Here is a 19,656-nt window from a genome sequence, read left to right as displayed (position 1 = left end):
AGTCAAAATAATCACATCTCATTTACAAAGCTAGCAAAAGTATGTCTTATTTAAATAACCTACCTGTGTCGTGTCGCTTTGGTACCTTCTTGTTCAATAGGTAAGTATTTTACTTGACTTAGTTCGAGTCCAAGTCAAGTCATAAAATTTGGCTTATTGCATTAAGCGGGGAACGACATTTGGACAAGCATTTATGCTTAACACAATTAAAATTCTTTGCTCCTAGGTAAGTATTTTACCAATTAAAAGGAGGAAAAAAGAATTTTAATTTTGTTAAACATACTTAAATGCTTGCCTCATTTATTTCGCCTTTTCCCGTGTTCATACGGGGTCGGTGTTTTTCGTCAGCCTCTCAATCAGTCCTAGCTAGGGTGATTGCTTTGGGCTGACATTTGGTTTTGGCTACAAATTTTACGAGTGGATGCCCTTCGCACTCAACCTTTGCAATTTCTTTAGCAAGGGAACGTCAGGCTGGTATACTCCCTGTTTAACGTCCCCCAGCCAGACTAAGCTGGTCTACTCAAAAATTTATTAAATATTTAAAAAATGGGTAAGGGGGGAAAAAAAAAAAAAAAAAAAAAAAAAAAAAAAACAACAACACAAAAAGTCAAAAAATAATAAGATTTACAACAAATAAACAAGAAAGAAAGTAAATAAATCAAGAACCTATACAGGTATATCAACGTTTTTTGAGCAAGAATTGTAACTTATTAGAATGCTCATGTATTCTAATTTTAAACTGTAATATAATTAGTTTCAAAATAGAAGAATAGCTTGTGGAATACCTAGTTTTAATGGTCTCAATAACAGCTTCATCATTTTCTAGTACAAAACACAAATGATTAATGTAGGTATTCTTCTCATTCAGAGTTCCATCAAGATTCCAATGCAAAAGATGAAACTGAAATATAAACAAGTTTATATCTACAACATCAGGACACTCTTGCCACTTGTCTCTTATCCATTTGAATGCAATGATTAGAAAATGAGAACACTTCTCTGAAAGAGCATTGGCAAAGACAGGAGGTAGGTTACTAGCTTTTATATCACACATAATTTTTGATGTCAGCTCCTGTCTCCATGCAGATACAATTCTAATGAAGTAATCGGCATTGGAGACAAATTTCTTGCGCTTTACTAAGTTACCTGCATATTTCTCATGCACTATTTTCTTCACCTGTGCTCCATTCTGACCAATAAGATTTACAACAGCATTGTGGAAGCAGAGTTCTTGTAAGGAGGCTGGATTCATTCTCTTTCTTCTTTTAATTGGTTTAGACATCTTGAATTTTGTATGAGACTAGGAATAAGTTCCCTGTCCAGTGCCAAATGGATGTAGTAACTATCAACCAAAGCTTAGAGTAGCAAATCTGAGAAAAGAAGAAAAAGTTTTTGGTCTACGTAGGGGAGCCTCTACCCCAATTCCAGATCCTGATATGTTCTTTTTTGATCCAGTCTTGCACCACCATTTTTGCTAGGCATTTGGGGATGCCTATGGCGGGCTCTGGACCGATCATTTTACTCGACGATCCTGCTCTGGCAAGTTCGTCAGCTTTTTCATTTCCTTCAAAGGCCGCATGTCCAGGAATCCAGGTGATTTTCACCCTGTTCCTTTCTGCTAGCCTTTTCAGGAGATGTTTGCATTCCCAGACAAGTTTGGATTTTGTCTGGTTGTTTTCAAGGGCTTTTATAGCCGCTTGACTGTCAGAAAAGATTTTGATGGAGTATGCCGCGCCGGTTCTAACTGCTAGGCGTGTTTTTGTTTTCAAGATAAAACGAACCGGGATATAATGAGAAAAATAAATAAATATTAAAAATACATTTTTGTTTCAGGACCCAATATACCAAAGAACTCGAGAATTGTTGGTTTTGAAAGAACAACTGGACAAATCATCCGAGGAATGTCGCAAAGAATTGAAAGCCAGAATGCCAAGAACTGTGAGCACACCTACTCGCCTTGCATCTCATATTCATATCTAGAGAATTTCATCACGATAGGATAGGATGACTATGTACTCTGTTAACACATATTTGTTCTTCTATCAAAGACCGTTCTAATAGCTTCAATAAATAACTAATTAAACGTAAGAAAAATTAAAATTATTTGGCTTTGCCCTCTATCTGTTGTCTACCAGAAAAAAATCCATGTTAAACAATCTATTGGAATAGTATCTCAAGTGCCTAATTTCCATACACTTTTATAATATTTTGCACTTTAATTTTTTTTTCGACAATCGATTTGTTTTCAATAAAAAAAAAGTTCATAAGTAAATAACTCGTAACGTAGTGACATAATGCGACATTTTTCAAATACAGATATTATGTAAAGCAGATAGTCCCATTTTATTCAAAGTTTTATAAGTCCTATTTTATTAAAGTTTTATATTATTGTTTCAGTAAAAGTTTCCAAGTTTTTTTTTTGTTCATTTTAGAGTACCTACCGTTGGTACATTTCTCTTTCAGGTCGGGGATAAAGTCGAGTTTAAAAATCAGTAGATAATCGTGAATAATCCGGGATCGGGATTACACAATGGATAAAGAATATTAGGTAGGTACCTATAACTATAAGATATTATTTTTTAATCGAACTTCTCGCTAAAACTATCCATAGGCCATCTTTTCGCAAAGAATTGAAAGCCAGAATGCCAAGAACTGTGAGCACACCTACTCGCCTTGCATCTCATATTCATATCTAGAGAATTTCATCATGATAGGAACCATATACTCTGTTAACACATATTTGTTCTTCTATCAACGACCGTTCTAATAGCTTCAATAAAAAACTAATACGTAAGAAAAATATTATTTGGCTTTGCCCTCTATCTGTTGTCTACCAGAAAAAAAATCCATGTTAAACCTATTGGAATAGTATCTCAAGTGCCTAATTTCCATACACTTTTATAATATTTTGCACTTTAATTTTTTTTCGACAATCGATTTGTTTTCAATAAAAAAAAAAGTACATAAGTAAATAACTCGTAACGTAGTGACATAATGCGACATTTTTCAAATACAGATATCAGATATTATGTAAAGCAGATAGTCCCATTTTATTCAAAGTTTTATAAGTCCTATTTTATTAAAGTTTTATATTATTGTTTCAGTAAAAGTTTCCAAGTTTTTTTTTTGTTCATTTTAGAGGTACCTACATTACCTATCGTTGGTACCTACATTTCTCTTTCAGGTCGGGGATAAAGTCGAGTTTAAAAATCAATAGATAATCGTGAATAATCTGGGATCGGGATTACACAATGGATAAAGAATATTAGGTAGGTACCTATAAGATATATTTTTTTTTTTTTTTAATCGAACTGTTCGCTAAAACTATCCATAGGCCATCTTCAGCATTGTGGAAGCAGAGTTCTTGTAAGGAGGCTGGATTCATTCTCTTTCTTCTTTTAATTGGTTTAGACATCTTGAATTTTGTATGAAACTAGGAATAAGTTCCCTGCCCAGTGCCAAATGGATGTAGTAACCATCAACCAAAGCTTAGAGTAGCAAATCTGAGAAAAGAAGAAACATTTTTTGATCTAAGTAGGCGGGCCTCTACCCCAATAAATAGACTGAAAATACTGAAATAAACTTTTCAACATCTGGGGGTTAGAGTCTCATCAAAAACCTCCCCTTGGCAACATTTGGTTGTTTTCAGTATCTGTTTTACCAGCAGCAAGAAGAAGATCTATGCATTGATTTAAAAATCAAGTTATAAGTTTGAATTTAAAACCATCCAAGTTCCCTCACAAAAGCTAAATGTACCCCAAAATGGCCAGTAGCATGTATGTCCCATTTGATCATCCATCCAGATTAGGGTTGCCAACTTTTTTTTCGGCATATACAGTACAAACTAGCAAAATGGTGAAAAAATACGGATTTCCCGATTTTTACCCGGAACAAAGGCATGCACCTCCCTACCTATCTTTTTACCGTACCTACCTATCTTTTTATACGTACCTACCTACCTATTTTTTTAAACTTTTTTTTTGTAATTTTTTCTGTTTATTAGTCAGTTCCCGAATTTTCCATAGATTTGGAAAAAAAAAACGGAAGAAAGGTGTGTTCAGGCGGAACATTTGATTTTTGACAAAAATACGGATTGTTCTGGGAAATAACGTACGGTTGGCAACCCTAATCCAGATACCAACCATGTACAATGTCACTTAACATGAGTGATCTATTGATAATTACTACATTCAACATGTCATAGACACTGAAAGGGGTAACCTACCTAGGTAAAGATTAGGTGAATATTATTAACATACCTCATAGGTGTAGGTACTTACCACCTCTTCTAATGTTGAAAATCAGGGCCTTCTGTCTTGTTATCAGTGATAGTGGGTAGAGATGTACAGAATATTGGATCAATAGGAGAAAATAGCTATGGAAATAAATATTCTGTGGTTCACACGAATTTCAATAGAAAAACTGGGTCGACATTTCGAGAAAACTTCCTCACAAATGAAAAAAAGAAATAAAATTGATAAAAAGAAGTAAAATTCAAAATAATCAAAATTTACTTTTTTTCCTCTCTGCTCTCTTTTCTCTTTTTTTCTGTCCTGAAGAATTTCAATTTTGAAAATTCCCGCTCCTCAAATGGAGAGTTTTAGCGAAAATTCGGCCTGAAAAATGCGCAGTCACCATTTGAAATCCTCCCACAAAAAATGGTACCTCTCTTCGCCTCTCTTCCAGGTACCAGTAAATGGTACGGACGGTACACTGCTACACACACAGTAAAGTATAAAGTTCTGTTTCTAAAAAATGTTCACTCTCTTTTATCTGTGCTAGACTTCAAATTTAAAATAAATTTTGTTTTTTTGATTACTTGCTTAGGTATATTCGTTAATTTGTTTCTTGTTTAGTTAAATAGTTATTTAATTAGGTACCACATTCGAATGAGTGATAAGATTAGGTTACAGAAGAGTTGTAGATTTTCAGAAGTGAAGTTAATCCTGCCTCAAGAAAAAACCACTGTTGGATTCATTGTACTCTTCAGACTTCAGAGAGTTTTGTGAGATGATCTCTGCATGATGTATAAAAGTAAGAAACCTTAACTTATCTCTCTTAACTTGAAAAAGGCAATTATCCTCTATTTTTTTTTAGACTTTTGCACGGTAAACAGTAGTGTAGTCATGGATCACCACATCCAAGGCTAAATGATTGTACCTACCTTTCATTTACCTACTCCTGGATCTATAATTCAATGTTCAAATAGTATTGACACCTGCACTCCCTCAGGATATTGAAAAACATGACAAAATTGATAGGTAAACAAGAAGCTATGAGATATGAGACTAGATGAAGTACCTAGATCCATGGGTATGGTATTGTATATCTAGGTATTGGCTTGCGTATCCTTGGTTCCATGGTTTAAAATCAATGCCTAATTTCTGAGATGGAAGGTGTACATGAGCAAATGTTTGTGCTGAATACTTGAGGATTTTTAAATGATTTCCTTGCAATTTATAATCTTGTAGCTTGTAAACTACTTGTGCAATCACACCAAGCTTGCACACTGGAGGTCCTGGGTTTGATTCCCAGCAGACCCAATGTTTTGTCAGCTCAGTGCTTGCAATACAGGATGTACTTAGTCTCATGAAGCCAGCTGAGGCAAAACCAGTGGCTCAATATGTAAAAGGGACCCAGCAATTCTGTGAAATCTATAAAATTTGTGAAGAGGCTCTCAGCTTTACTTCAACTAATAATCATTACTTAGATGGCATGTAGAGAGGAAAGATGAGAGTTGTATAGGTACAAAAAGAAATATAAAACCAACCATTCAGGGGGAAGAGAAAGAGTGGGAGACCAAAACTGAGGTGAAGAGATAAGTTTGAAAAAAACCTGAGAGAAAAATGATGGAGATGGGAAAGAGAAAGAGAGGGATGCCAAAACTGAGGTGGAGAGATGAGGTTGAAGAAGACTTGAGAGAAGAGGGATGGAGAAGGGAGGAGACTTTAGATAGGAGGGTTAGGAGGGATAAAAATATAAAGGAGGGTAACACTGACTCCAAAAAAGATTGGGAAAAGTTGCAGTAAAAATTTAGATGACTACCTACCACTGAACTCCTGGGTCTTCAGACTGATGGTGAAATGCATTTGGCTTCTGTAGACATACAGTAAAAAAAGAAAAAAAAATAATAAAATAAAATAAAACAAAGTTGTTGCATAGTTCACCTCTGATATCTCCCCACTTGCAATCTTGTATGGTGTATGGTGGTATCCTGATAGTCCCATGAAATAATCAAGGCTTGCAAGGCTCACATGATTTTAGTACCTTTTGTTTGTTCTCTTTCTCTCTCCCCTCTCTATTCCTCCCCTATTATTTTGTTAAGTACGGGGTCCAAAAAATTAATGATAACCAACAATCAATTTCCCCCCCCTCAATGTCCCAGACATTTATATACCTACCCAAGTTATTGTGATTGAAATTGCCATGTGGAGAGACACTTTGTCTGGAGGAGTCAAGATTATTTGAAATAAACATGGTTTAGTACCATATATTAAAAACTAAAAATTATCTTATCTTCTACTTCTTCCTCTTTATGATTTTGGGACACCTTTGAGTTTTTTAAAGACACATTTTGTTCTTGTTGGAATTCATCAGCTGGGTATAGCTCTCAAGGTGTAAACAAAATTATACCTGAATACCTATTTCAGCATTCCTCCTGATCTCAAAGGAATTCCTACATCTTACATCCAATATTTTGTTTCTTGCTCTTGCCTCTTATAATATTTTGTTCCTTGTCCCTTGCACTATTAGTAACCAATGAAATTGTTCCTGAAAAGTACAGATTTGGCTCAAGATGATGTGCTTCCTAGATAGTTAATCTTACATTGCTTACCAAAAGAGCTAATTGTGTGTTAGTAAAATATAATTTAAAACAAAAATTAAGAATATGGTTTGAAATATTTATGTAATTATTAATTATATTGAATTTATTAATAGAAAAAGCTGAAATAAAAATCTGATGACATGGAACGAACATTATCTCCTTAGGATAATAGTCGGTACGGGCGGGAATCGAACCCGCGATATGGTGCCTACAAGGCAGGTTCGTTATCTTTTAAGGTAGGTACCTAGATTTTCTTTCATATCATATTAGTAGGTACTCTGCTTTCATGATTCGGCCTTTTAACCCATAAAAAAAGCACTCATTTTACGCAGATTTCAATAGTCTTCAGGTAGTTAATCTTACATTGCTTACCAAAAGAGCTAATTGTGTGTTAGTAAAATATAATTTAAAACAAAAATTAAGAATATGGTTTGAGATATTTATGTAATTATTAATTATATTGAATTTATAGAAAAAGCTGAAATAAAAATCTGATGACAAAGTTGATGAATACTACTTATACACAGAACAGAACGGGACAAAACAGAAAAATAGACAATAAATTGACATTGATTTTTTTAGTACCAATATTAGATTCTGAACAAACTAGATATCACATTTTATTGCTGGTAAATTCAGCTTTTATTACACTGGCTTACAAAAACCTTCCCTTTTTTATCACACAAGGAAAGTTCCCTTTCATATCTGAATTTTATAATATTGTTATTCATACATGAATTCCCCAAAAAAAAAAAAAAAAAAAAAAAAAAAAATCCCTACCTTTAACACGTTGTGTGTTGAGATTATTGAGACGAAGCTTAACACGTGATGGAATGATATATGGGTTGTAACGTTAGATTCTCTAGTAGGATAATTTGGAGTCATTAAAATAAATAAATAAAAAAAAATGAATCTCATCCCTAAAGGGGAGGATGAAACTTGGATTTAGGCCCTAGGGACCTCAAAACGTGTTTTGGCACTAAAAACTGACCATCGAAAATTTGACCCGATTACATTACTTTCCTTCCCATCTCCGACCCGATCCTATCCGATAAGGAAAGTAAAAAGGAATATCTCATTCCTAAAGGAGAGATACCTAAAAACTTCGGTGAGATTTCAGAGAGGGAACTATAACAACGGAGGTACCTATAATTGTTCTGGAATCCAAGAGAGAAGATGTATAGGAGAAAGCCAGCTGTCCCGGGAACGAACATTATCTCCTTAGGATAATAGTCGGTACGGGCGGGAATCGAACCCGCGATATGGTGCCTACAAGGCAGGTTCGTTATCTGTTAAGGTAGGTACCTAGATTTTCTTTCATATCATATTAGTACTTAGGTACTCTGCTTTCATGATTCGGCCTTTTAACCCATAAAAAAAGCACTCATTTTACGCAGATTCCAATAGTCTTCTGATACGATCCTTTGATATGGATCCTTGATCCTTAATTATGTCCATACCGAGTGATGAATTTAAGTGGTTAGGATGGTGGTCTTCTAATACAACACCAGAATCTCTCAAGTCCTCAACACACGTCAGTCTGTCAGATATGACCAATATTTTCAAGAACGAGACCGTTCTGATATGGATCCTTGATCCTTAATTATGTCCATACCGAGTGATGAATTTAAGTGGTTAGGATGGTGGTCTTCTAATACAACACCAATATCTCTCAAGTCCTCAACACACGTCAGTCTGTCAGATATGACCAATATTTTCAAGAACGAGACCATGTCATTCTATGCAATGTATGATTTAACATTACGTCATTTAGAATAAAAACTCATCTCTTTAATTGATCCATACCGAGTGATGAATTTAAGTGGTTAGGATGGTGGTCTTCTAACCTGGCATCATTGGTTCGAGGCTAGGCGAGGGAGTGGTATAAAGTGTGACCTGATACTATTAACCACTTGAGTGTTGCTCTACTATTTTATCTTGTGAGTAAAACTTGATGTGTTATAATTTGGGAGATGTCCTCTGTGTTATCATTTTTGGGTTTGTTTATTTATCAATACATATAAACAAACATACAATATACAGGGTAGCCAAAAGTTGAGCTGCCAAACTTATCGTGTTAGGTAAAGACTTTGCGTACAAAACCAAACACCTCAATAAAGGGGTGATTTAATGGGTTAAGGTTAGACGTTTTTTTCTCTAAGAACAGGGGTCTACAGTCTCTCAATTAGAGCTACAGGGGTTCTCATTTCCTATCAATTTGAGATCAGTTAATGAGAAACCCTAAAGCTTGTTCATGCAAGAACCCTGTTCAGGCCCTTTATGGTAAAACAGCTTTGGTGGAATGTTGTTAAAAATCCCCAAAAAGAATCAAGTTGGTTTCTGAATTATTCAAACACGATTTTAATTTTTTGAATAATGAATAAAATCCTTAAATTATTACCTAATAGGTATAGTTTCCTAGTTTCCTTCAGGTTAATATTCCCTCAATTTGTTAAATTAGTTTCTATGAACAAAATCTTAGAACACAACAGTCTAAGAATTGGGATTCACGACACCACATCTCTTAAGGATATTGGACACCAAATATGATTATCTATCTCACCATTTTTTAGGTGAATTCCGTAGGTAGTCGGTTATTGATCTTGGGTATAATGCTACGACCTTGCTTGTTTTTATTTTCTGCTCAAGAACAAGAATTTATATTTGCAGCCATGTTATACGATTAGCTATATTGGGGACATTGCAAGTCAGATGACTCTAAATAGAGACTGGGAGGGGACTTGAATTTTGAATGAGTAAAGTAAAATTAAAATTATATGACATAATCTAACCAACCTCAGTGGTGTAGTGGTTAGCACGGTGGACTTTGAATCTGGAGGTTGGTGGTTCGAGTCCAAGTTGGGTCATACAATTTAGTGTATTAGGCGGACATTTTGACAAGCATTTATGCTCAACACAATTGAAATTTCTTCCTTTATATGACATAATCTGCCTCGCTAGCAATATCGGTAGAGGCGATCGTCTGGTAAACGAAAGGAAAAGGGTTTGATCCCAAGTGAAGCCTGAAATTTTATTTTATTTCAATACTGCCGCGAATTACAGAGAGATACTGAGCTCTAGGGTTAGATGGTACGATGGTAGTGACTGCCTTAGGCATTAAACTCACCTTGTCACTTATTAACTTATTATGTCATTATCATAATAAATACACGTGTAATTATGTACTTATGTAGAAGCACTGCTGGTCTAATCGGGTTTTACTTAACGTCGCTTCGTGAGGAAAATTTGTTTACGTAGCTCAACATGGATTAATAATAAGACGAAAAAACCGAGAAGAAGAAAAAATGGAAGAAGTTGAAAAGGAGGCGATCTGGTAAACGAAAGGAAAAGGGTTTGATCCCAAGTGAAGCCTGAAATTTTATTTTATTTCAATACTGCCGCGAATTACAGAGAGATAGTACTTAGCTCTAGGGTTAGATGTTACGATGGTAGTGACTGCCTTAGGCATTAAACTCACCTTATTAACTTATTATGTCATTATCATAATAAATACATTAAATACATGTGTAATTATGTACTTATGTAGAAGCACTGCTGGTCTAATCGGGTTTTATTTAACATCGCTTCGCGAGGAAAATTTGTTTACGTAGCTCAACATGGATTAATAATAAGGCGAAAAAACCGAGAAGAAGAATAAATGGAAGAAGTTTAAAAGGAGGCGAAGAAGGAGGAGAAGAAGGAGGAGAAGGCGAAGAAGGAGGAAGAGGAAGAGGAAGAAGAAGAGGAAGAGGAAGAGGAAGAGGAAGAGGAGGAGGAGGGGGAGGAGAAAAAATGAATGAAGGACAGGGTTTTATACGCGACCTGGAGAAACTGGAAAACCTGGAGAAGTCATGGAATCTGAAAATCGGCCAAAAAGTCATGGAAAATCGTGAAAATCTAAAGAAAACCTGGAAAAATCATGGAATTGGCCACCCGGTCAAAAATTAAAAATATTCCAATTACTTACCTAAATATCAAGAATTTTCGATAAACGGCCTGCGTTATTCCTCTCATATTCATTGACGTTCTGTATATTGCATATTTTATTAAAATGAAGGGGTAATCTTACCGGTTTTTAAGTACCTCCGCCCCCTGATTTTCTCGAAAATTCATGGAAATTTTCTTGAAAAGTCATGGAATTTCATTCTGGGAAAAGCTTATAAACCCTGAAGGAGGAGGAGGAGGAGTAAAACGAGAAGAAGAAAATCAAGAGGAAAAGGAAGAAGGGGAAAAACTACCGACTTGTGTGATGACATCTTGTATGTTATGAGAAATCTTGTTTCTTCCTAGTGATGCCAAGTTGGACGGATGGAAATAGAAGTATTTTCCAGTGTTACGTTCTTCCTTGAAGTCTGGGTCCATTCCAAGAAGATATACTTAATACTCATATTGTTGTGGTTTTGCAAAGTCAACTAATTATTATTGGACAAAGTCAACTAAAGATGGTGAACTGTAGGAATCTACCGCCTTATCAATGAGGATTCTGTGCATTACATATTTTAATTTAAATGACGGCATAAGATACCAATTTGGGAATTTGGTTTTATAAACATTCGATTCAATACAAAACCATCATCGTTTTGACCTTCTTAAATTGATCCAAGTTCATATTATTTCTGTGTAAACTGATTCTGGGTCTAGTTTGTCGAAGGTGTGTCACTCTCTGTGTTATCTCTTTATTACGAAATGTATACCTACATATATGCGTCAGTAAAATTTACAATTTACAAAAACTTACTCTAGGATTTCAATTTTAGAAACCTTCATAGGATTTCTAGATCCGTTGTGGAAACTAGGTTTTTAGAAAATTTCGACTTCCCTATCTGAGTAATCAGACGGTCTGATTACTCAGACGGTTGAGAGTTTATTCGAGCGCCAAGATATCTCAGTCGTATGAGAGGCGTCGAAACAGGAATTTGACCTTTTCCTTCTGAGTTTGGAAAAAAAATCTGCTTCAAATATGCTCAGTAGTGTGTATGCCTCTGGAGTAGAGTTCGAAATTTATATTTTAATTCGAATTTCCTGGCAATTGATACAGAGAGTCCAGTATTGTGAGTTTTGGTGTTACGTTTTGCCTTAGGCTTCTGTAGACATACAGTAAAAAAAAAAAAAGAAAAAAAAAATAATAAATACTTAAAATAAAACAAAGTTGTTGCATAGTTCACCTCTGATATCTCCCCAATTGCAATCTTGCATGGTGGTATCCTGATGGTCCCATGAAATAATCAAGGCTTGCAAGGCTCACATGATTTTAGTACCTTTTGTTTGTTCTCTTTCTCTCTCCCTCCCCTATTCCTCCCCTATCTGCACCATCCATCCCTCTCTCTCCCTCTCTCCCTCCTCCCTCTCTATTCCTCCATATCTGCACCATCCATCTCTCTCTCTCTCTCTCTCTCTCTCTCTCTCTCTCTCTCTCTCTCTCTCTCTCTCTCTCTCTCTTTCTCCCCCCCTTCCTCCCTCTTCACCCATCTCTTCATTGTTCTCCCCATCTCCCTCTTCTTCCCTTCTCTTCTCTCTTTTCCTGCTTTTGCTTTCTTGTCCATACCTTATCTATTTTAATTCAATTTCTCTCTCTCTCTCTCTCTCTCTCTCTCTCTCTCTCTCTCTCTCTCTCTCTCTCTCTCTCTCTCTCTCTTTCTCCCCCCTTCCTCCCTCTTCTTCCCTTCTCTTCTCTCCCTCATCTTTTATTGTATCCTTTCACCTAATCCTTCTCTTCTCTCTTTTCCTGCTTTTGTTTTCTTGTCCATACCTTATCTATTTGAATTCAATTTTTTTCCATGAGAATTGTCAAGGTGTAGCTGGTATAGGTATCAAGTTCATTGTTCAACTTGGTTCATTCAATGTAAATGATATTCCTGCTTCGGGAATCAGTTGTGTGTATCAAATCGAAAACTGTATCCGAGATATTGTTGATACTGATATCGATCTAGAGATTCTAGAGATTCAGAGAATGCCAAACCAAACCCCAAAAAAAAAAAAAAAAAAAAAAAAAAAAAATCCCCACCTCAACACGTTGGGTGTTGAGATTATTGAGACGAAGCTTAACACGTGATGGAATGATTTATGGGTTGTAACATTAGATTCTCAAGTAGGATAATTTGGAGTCAAACATTAAAATTAAAACAAAAAAATGAATCTCATCCCTAAAGGGGAGGCTGAAACTAGGGACCTCAAAACGTGTTTTGGCACTAAAAACTGACCATCGAAAATTTGACCCGATTACATTACTTTCCTTCCTATCTCCGACCCGATCCTATCCGATAAGGAAAGTAAAAAGGAATATCTCATTCCTAAAGGAGAGTTACCTAAAATCTTCGGTGAGATTTCAGAGAGGGAACTATAACAACGGAGGTATAATTTGTTCCGGAATCCAAGAGAGAAGATGTATAGGAGAAAGCCAGCTGTGTCGGACAAAATTAAAATTTTGAGTGTGGGCTTTTTGCTCCTTCAATTTAGCGGGAAGCTAAGCTCGAATATTGGCCACAAAATTTGAAATTTGAATGCTTTGTATTTTTTTTGGAGTGGACCAATTGATCATTAGATCTGTATTCTAACCTCTAACCCTTTCATGCACAGATAGGACATAATGCAAAGAGTCTTGAGCATTCTTATCTTATCTCATAAAGGAAAATAGAAGAGTGTTTCATAAGTTTCATTGCCGTTTCTATTTCGTAAATAGAACTACTATCGTGGTCTGTCGTATCATGCCCATATTGTCCATCCCTTAGTTTGTCTATTAGATGGGCGATAAGAGACACAATAATGTTCATTGAGGTGCTTGGTCAGCTTGCTTCAGCAGTAGGTGTTTTTTGTGCCTGTTTTGCACTTTTAGGAAATGACGCTATTACCATATTGTCCATCCCTTAGTTTGTCTATTAGATGGGCGATAAGAGACACAATAATGTTCATTGAGGTGCTTGGTCAGCTTGCTTCAGTAGGTGTTTTTGTGCCTGTTTTGCACTTTTAGGAAATGACGCTATTGATCACTTTTTATTTGGTCTTTAAATTTAAGGTATAAATGAGCACTATCACTACCTATTATTTTATTTCATGTTTTTGTTCTATTATTTTATTTCACGTTTTTTTTCTTTTTTCTAGATCGCCAGTATTTTTACAACTGATAGACGCAGTATGGCAAGTGACCACTATGTTTCGACATGCGTTTGAGTTTAATGAACATTTCCTCATCACCATTCTTGACCATTTGTATTCGTGTCGCTTTGGTACCTTCTTGTTCAATAGGTAAGTATTTTACTTGACTTAGTTCAAGTCCAAGTCAAGTCATAAAATTTAGCTTAGTGCATTAAGCGGGGAACGACATTTGTGACAAGCATTTATGCTTAACACAATTGAAATTCCTTCCTCCTAGGTAAGTATTTTACAAATTAAAAGAAGGAAAAAAGAATTTTAACTTTGTTAAACATGCTTAAATGCTTGCCTCTTTTATTTCGCCTTTTCCCGTGTTCAGACGGGGTCGGTGTTTTTCGTCAGCCTCTCAATCAGTCCTACCTAGAGTGATTGCTTTGGACTGACATTTGGTTTTGGCTACAAATTTTGCGAGTGGATGCCCTTCGCACTCAACCTTTGCAATTTCTTTAGCAAGGGAAATTCAGACTGGTATACTCCCAGTGTAAAGTCCTCCAGCCAGACTGAGCTGGTCTACTACCTATTCAAGGTCCCCCAGCCAGAAATTTATAAATAAATAATTATAGGTAATTAATGAAGGTAATCATAATTTATAAATTAATTTTATTATTTTTTAGTGATCGAGAAAGAAATCAAGAGAACATGAAGCAGCGTACAGTTTCCTTGTGGTCGTATATCAATAGCTCTCTAGATTTGTACAAGAATCCTCTGTACTTCCCTCAGCTGCATGTGCTGGAGCCCATTGCCTCCATGAGGCATATCAAACTGTGGAAGGGACTGTATTGTCGATGGAACCCTAGTATGAGGGCTCAGGTCAGTGTTACAATTACAATTACTCAACAGGCTTATTTTATTGTTATTATTATTTTTTTTTTTTTCTTCGAAATGTTTCATAGAGAGAACTTTAACAACAGAGGTCTTATCGTCCCGAAATCGAAGGGAGAAGGAGGACAGCATAGGAGATTATTATTATTATTCAAGAGGTCTGATAGAGGGAACTGTAACAATGGAGATGTTATAGTCCCGAAGTCAGGACAGGATAGGCGATTTTTTTTTTTTTAGAGGTTTGATAGAGGGAACTGTAACAACGGAGGTCTTATCGTCCCGACATCGAAGAGAGAAGGCTGGGCACATTAGCCGTGATTGTTCTAACAGAACCAGGGATTAAACAATGAGCTACTACAATAATTCTCGATACATCTGGTGGAATAAGTTTCTAACTTAAAAATAGACAATAAATTGACATTGATTTTTTTAGTACCAATATTAGATTCTGAACAAACTAGATATCACATTTTATTGCTGGTAAATCCAGCTTTTATTACACTGGCTTACAAAAACCTTCCCTTTTTTATCACACAAGGAAAGTTCCCTTTAATATCTGAATTTTATAATATTGTTATTCATACATGATCATTGAGTCAATGATTAATAATGATTATTATTGGATAATCATCAATTTGTGGATATAAATACTTTAATTAAAAAAATTTATTAAATATTTAAAAAATGGGTAAGGGGGGAAAAAAAAAAAAAAAAAAAAAAAAAAAAAAAACAACAACACAAAAAGTCAAAAAATAATAAGATTTACAACAAATAAACAAGAAAGAAAGTAAATAAATCAAGAACCTATACAGGTATATCAACGTTTTTTGAGCAAGAATTGTAACTTATTAGAATGCTCATGTATTCTAATTTTAAACTGTAATATAATTAGTTTCAAAATAGAAGAATAGCTTGTGGAATACCTAGTTTTAATGGTCTCAATAACAGCTTCATCATTTTCTAGTACAAAACACAAATGATTAATGTAGGTATTCTTCTCATTCAGAGTTCCATCAAGATTCCAATGCAAAAGATGAAACTGAAATATAAACAAGTTTATATCTACAACATCAGGACACTCTTGCCACTTGTCTCTTATCCATTTGAATGCAATGATTAGAAAATGAGAACACTTCTCTGAAAGAGCATTGGCAAAGACAGGAGGTAGGTTACTAGCTTTTATATCACACATAATTTTTGATGTCAGCTCCTGTCTCCATGCAGATACAATTCTAATGAAGTAATCGGCATTGGAGACAAATTTCTTGCGCTTTACTAAGTTACCTGCATATTTCTCATGCACTATTTTCTTCACCTGTGCTCCATTCTGACCAATAAGATTTACAACAGCATTGTGGGAGGACAGGATAGGAGAAAGCCACCCGTTCTGATAACGAACCTTATCTGTTTAGAATAAAGTTCGCCCCAGGCGGGAATTGAACCCGCAACCTAGCGCTTACAAGGCAGACAGGCTCCCCTTGAAGCTTTACAATAGAAATTTAATAATACCTAGTGTAAACTACCTTGGCAGTCACTAAAGAAACCGACCTCCACCCAGCAAATATAATTGGGAAAGTTGAGGCTCCCGTGGTCACTTAGGTTAAGCTACGTCGAGTAGAGCGGATAACGGACTGGGCCCCAGTAACGCCAAATGCCGCGCCGGTTCTAACTGCTAGGTGTGTTTTTGTTTTCAAGATAAAACGAACCGGGGTATAATGAGATATCCATTGTATCATATAAAGGTAATAAGTTTTGTAGTTACCTATTTCATAACTTTATAACCTAGGATGTCTAATATAAACATATTTACTAATAAGAAGATCTATGCATTGATTTAAAAATCAAGTTATAAGTCCTAGGTCTTCATTTAGAAACAAAGTGCTTCTTTGATGACTGTATTAGGGTCACCCTCTTTATTCTTCTAAGGCTAGGCAATCAGGGATGAAGTCACCTAGCTCTACTTGAATTTAAAACCGCCCAAGTTCCCTCACAAAAGCTAAATGTACCCCAAAATGGCCAGTAGCATGTATGTCCCATTTGATCATCCATCCAGATTCCAGATACCAACCATGTATAATGTCACTTAACATGAGTGATCTATTGATAACTACTACATTCAACATGTCATAGACACTGAAAGGGGTAACCTAACTAGGTAAAGATTAGGTGAATATTATTAACATACCTCATAGGTATAGGTACTTACCACCTCTTCTAATGTTGAAAATCAGGGCCTTCTGTCTTGTTATCAGTGATATGTAGTGGTAGAGATGTACAGAATAGAGAATATTGGATCAATAGGAGAAAATAGCTATGGAAATAAATATCCTGTAGTTCACACGAATTTCAATAGAAAAACTGGGTCGAGAAAACTTCCTCACAAATGAAAAAAAGAATGATAAAATTTATAAAAAGAAGTAAAATTCAAAATTTACTTTTTTTCCTCTCTGCTCTGCTCTCTACTCTCTTTTTTTCTGTCCTGAAGAATTTCAATTTTGAAAATTCCCGCTCCTAAAATGGAGAGTTTTAGCGAAAATTCGGCCTGAAAAATGCGCAGTCACCATTTGAAATCCTCCCACAAAAAATGGTACCACTCTTCGCCTCTCTTCCAAAAATGGTACCAGTCTACCAGTAAATGGTAGAATGGTACGGAGGTACGGACGGTACACTGCTACACAGTAAAGTTCTGTTTCTAAAAAAATTAAAAAATGTTCACTCTCTTTTATTTGTGCTAGACTTCAAATTTAAAATAAATTTTGTTTTTTTGATTACTTGCTTAGGTATATTTGTTAATTTGTTTCTTGTTTAGTTAAATAGTTATTTAATTACCACATTCGAATGAGTGATAAGATTAGGTTACAGAAGAGTTGTAGATTTTCAGAAGTGAAGTTAATCCTGCCTCAAGAAAAAACCACTGTTGGATTCATTGTACTCTTCAGACTTCAGAGAGTTTTGTGAGATGATCTCTGCATGATGTATAAAAGTAAGAAACCTTAACTTATCTCTCTTAACTTGAAAAAGGCAATTATCCTCTATTGCGGACATTTTGACAAGCATTTATGCTCAACACAATTGAAATTTCTTCCTTTATATGACATAATCTGCCTCGCTAGCAATATCGGTAGGAACTGTTGGATTCATTGTACTCTTCAGACTTCAGAGAGTTTTGTGAGATGATCTCTGCATGATGTATAAAAGTAAGAAACCTTAACTTACCTATCTTAACTTATCTCTCTTAACTTAAAAAAGGCAATTATCCTCTATTTTTTTAGACTTTTGCACGGTAAACAGTAGTGTAGTCATGGATCACCACATCCAAGGCTAAATGATTGTACCTACCTTTCATTTACCTACTCCTGGATCTATAATTCAATGTTCACATAGTATTGACACCTGCACTCCCTCAGGATATTGAAAAACATGACAAAATTGATAGGTAAACAAGAAGCTATGAGACTAGATGAAGTAGATCCATGGGTATGGTATTGTATTTCTAGGTATTGGCTTGCGTATCCTTGGTTCCATGGTTTAAAATCAATGCCTAATTTCTGAAATGGAAGGTGTACAAGAGCAAATGATTGTGCTGAATACTTGAGGATTTTTTAAATAATTTCCTTGCAGTTTATAATCTTGTAGCTTGTAAACTACTTATGCCATCACACCAAGCTTGCACACTGGAGGTCCTGGGTTTGATTCCCAGCAGACCCAATGTTTTATCAGCTCAGTGCTTGCAATACAGGATGTACTTAGTCCCATGAAGCCAGCTGAGGCAAAACCAGTGGCTCAATATTTAAAAGGGACCCCGTAATTCTGTGAAATCTATAAAATTTGTGAAAAGGCTCTCAGCTTTGATCTGAGTAATCAGACGGTCTGATTACTCAGACGGTTGAGAGTTTATTCGAGCGCCAAGATATCTCAGTCGTATGAGAGGCGTCGAAATAGGAATTTGACCTTTTCCTTCTGAGTTTGGAAAAAAAAAAAATCTGCTTCAAATATGCTCAGTAGTGTGTATGCCTCTGGAGTAGAGTTCGAAATTTATATTTTAATTCGAATTTCCTGGCAATTGATACAGAGAGTCCAGTATTGTGAGTTTTGTGTACGTCGTTTGGTGTTACGTTTTACCGGCGACCGTAAGGCACATCGCATATTGGACGCGTAGTCGTGCGGCTTTTAGTAGCGCGTAGTCGCCTGAAAAACCAAACCTGTGAAGATGACAGAGACTCTCTTTAGACTTAAGTACTATCATCTATCATTTTCATAGATTTGGTTTTTCAGGCGACTACGCTCTACTTAAATTCGCGCGATTACGCTTCCAATATGCTACCGGCCTAACGTGTGCTCCAGACCTAACACTAATTTTAGTCCTGAACTACTAAATTCAATATAGCCACTAACTTGGTTCCTATTGTCTTGGTTTGATTCCAGATCTCGTCAACTTTTTGTGATGGACCCGAATCCCGCTGAAGCGCCCAAAGTTATTCGAGCTCCCAACTTGAAACGAGGAAGACCAGATGGAAAAATCAGCAATAAGGTAAGAAGATTGATTTTTCTTCTTTCGTTCTATCTTTCCTAATATTTGTGGTCGGCGATAAGTTTATCTTATATCTTCTTTAGCCTAATCACCCTTAGCTGTTTTTTTATTTGGAGCTAATGACCCAATACCTATCCCAGTTTAACTTGGTTAGAACCATTAACATTCACGCATTCATTCCCCATTTTCCGTGATCTTTTAAATAGGTAACCTCTAATAATCATTACTTAGATGGCATGTAGAGAGGAAAGATGAGAGTTGTATAGGTACAAAAAGAAATATAAAACCAACCATTCAGGGGAAGAGGAAGAGTGGGAGACCAAAACTG

At 35.7% G+C, this 19,656-nt stretch overlaps 3 protein-coding genes across 4 annotated transcripts in view; 2 read left to right on the top strand and 1 right to left on the bottom strand.

Moving 5' to 3' along the window:
* Positions 1 to 580: 580 nt before the first annotated feature.
* Positions 581 to 17,260, bottom strand: LOC103507216. 2 transcript variants are annotated; one of them, XM_008471667.3, is made up of 2 exons: positions 17,004 to 17,260; positions 581 to 1,370 (listed from the first exon to the last, which is right to left on the bottom strand). In XM_008471667.3, the coding sequence occupies exon 2, from the start codon at positions 1,280 to 1,282 to the stop codon at positions 680 to 682; it is 603 nt and encodes a 200-aa protein (XP_008469889.1). In that variant the 5' UTR covers positions 1,283 to 1,370; positions 17,004 to 17,260; the 3' UTR covers positions 581 to 679. The 2 variants fall into 2 exon arrangements, with proteins under 2 accessions (XP_008469889.1, XP_017298716.1); XM_017443227.2 differs by lacking the exon at positions 17,004 to 17,260 and adding an exon at positions 3,406 to 3,497 and having other exon boundaries at positions 581 to 1,272.
* On the top strand, positions 8,432 to 19,173 carry LOC103507221 (myotubularin-related protein 2-like). The gene is made up of 4 exons (XM_026822142.1): positions 8,432 to 8,574; positions 13,925 to 14,068; positions 14,590 to 14,789; positions 19,073 to 19,173. The coding sequence occupies exons 1-4, from the start codon at positions 8,432 to 8,434 to the stop codon at positions 19,171 to 19,173; spliced, it is 588 nt and encodes a 195-aa protein (XP_026677943.1).
* LOC103507220 overlaps positions 17,521 to 19,656 on the top strand; it is a 56,294-nt gene continuing 54,158 nt past the window's right edge. Inside the window, exons 1-2 of the mRNA XM_026822141.1 lie at positions 17,521 to 17,780; positions 19,223 to 19,328. Of these exons, the coding sequence (XP_026677942.1) occupies positions 19,242 to 19,328 (87 nt within the window). The 5' untranslated portion in view covers positions 17,521 to 17,780; positions 19,223 to 19,241. The remainder of the gene's footprint in view (positions 17,781 to 19,222; positions 19,329 to 19,656) is intronic.

The sequence above is a fragment of the Diaphorina citri genome, unplaced genomic scaffold (genome assembly GCF_000475195.1).
Source record: "Diaphorina citri unplaced genomic scaffold, Diaci psyllid genome assembly version 1.1 scaffold298, whole genome shotgun sequence".
Lineage (NCBI taxonomy): Eukaryota > Metazoa > Arthropoda > Insecta > Hemiptera > Psyllidae > Diaphorina > Diaphorina citri.
This window is presented reverse-complemented; position numbering and strand designations above follow the sequence as displayed.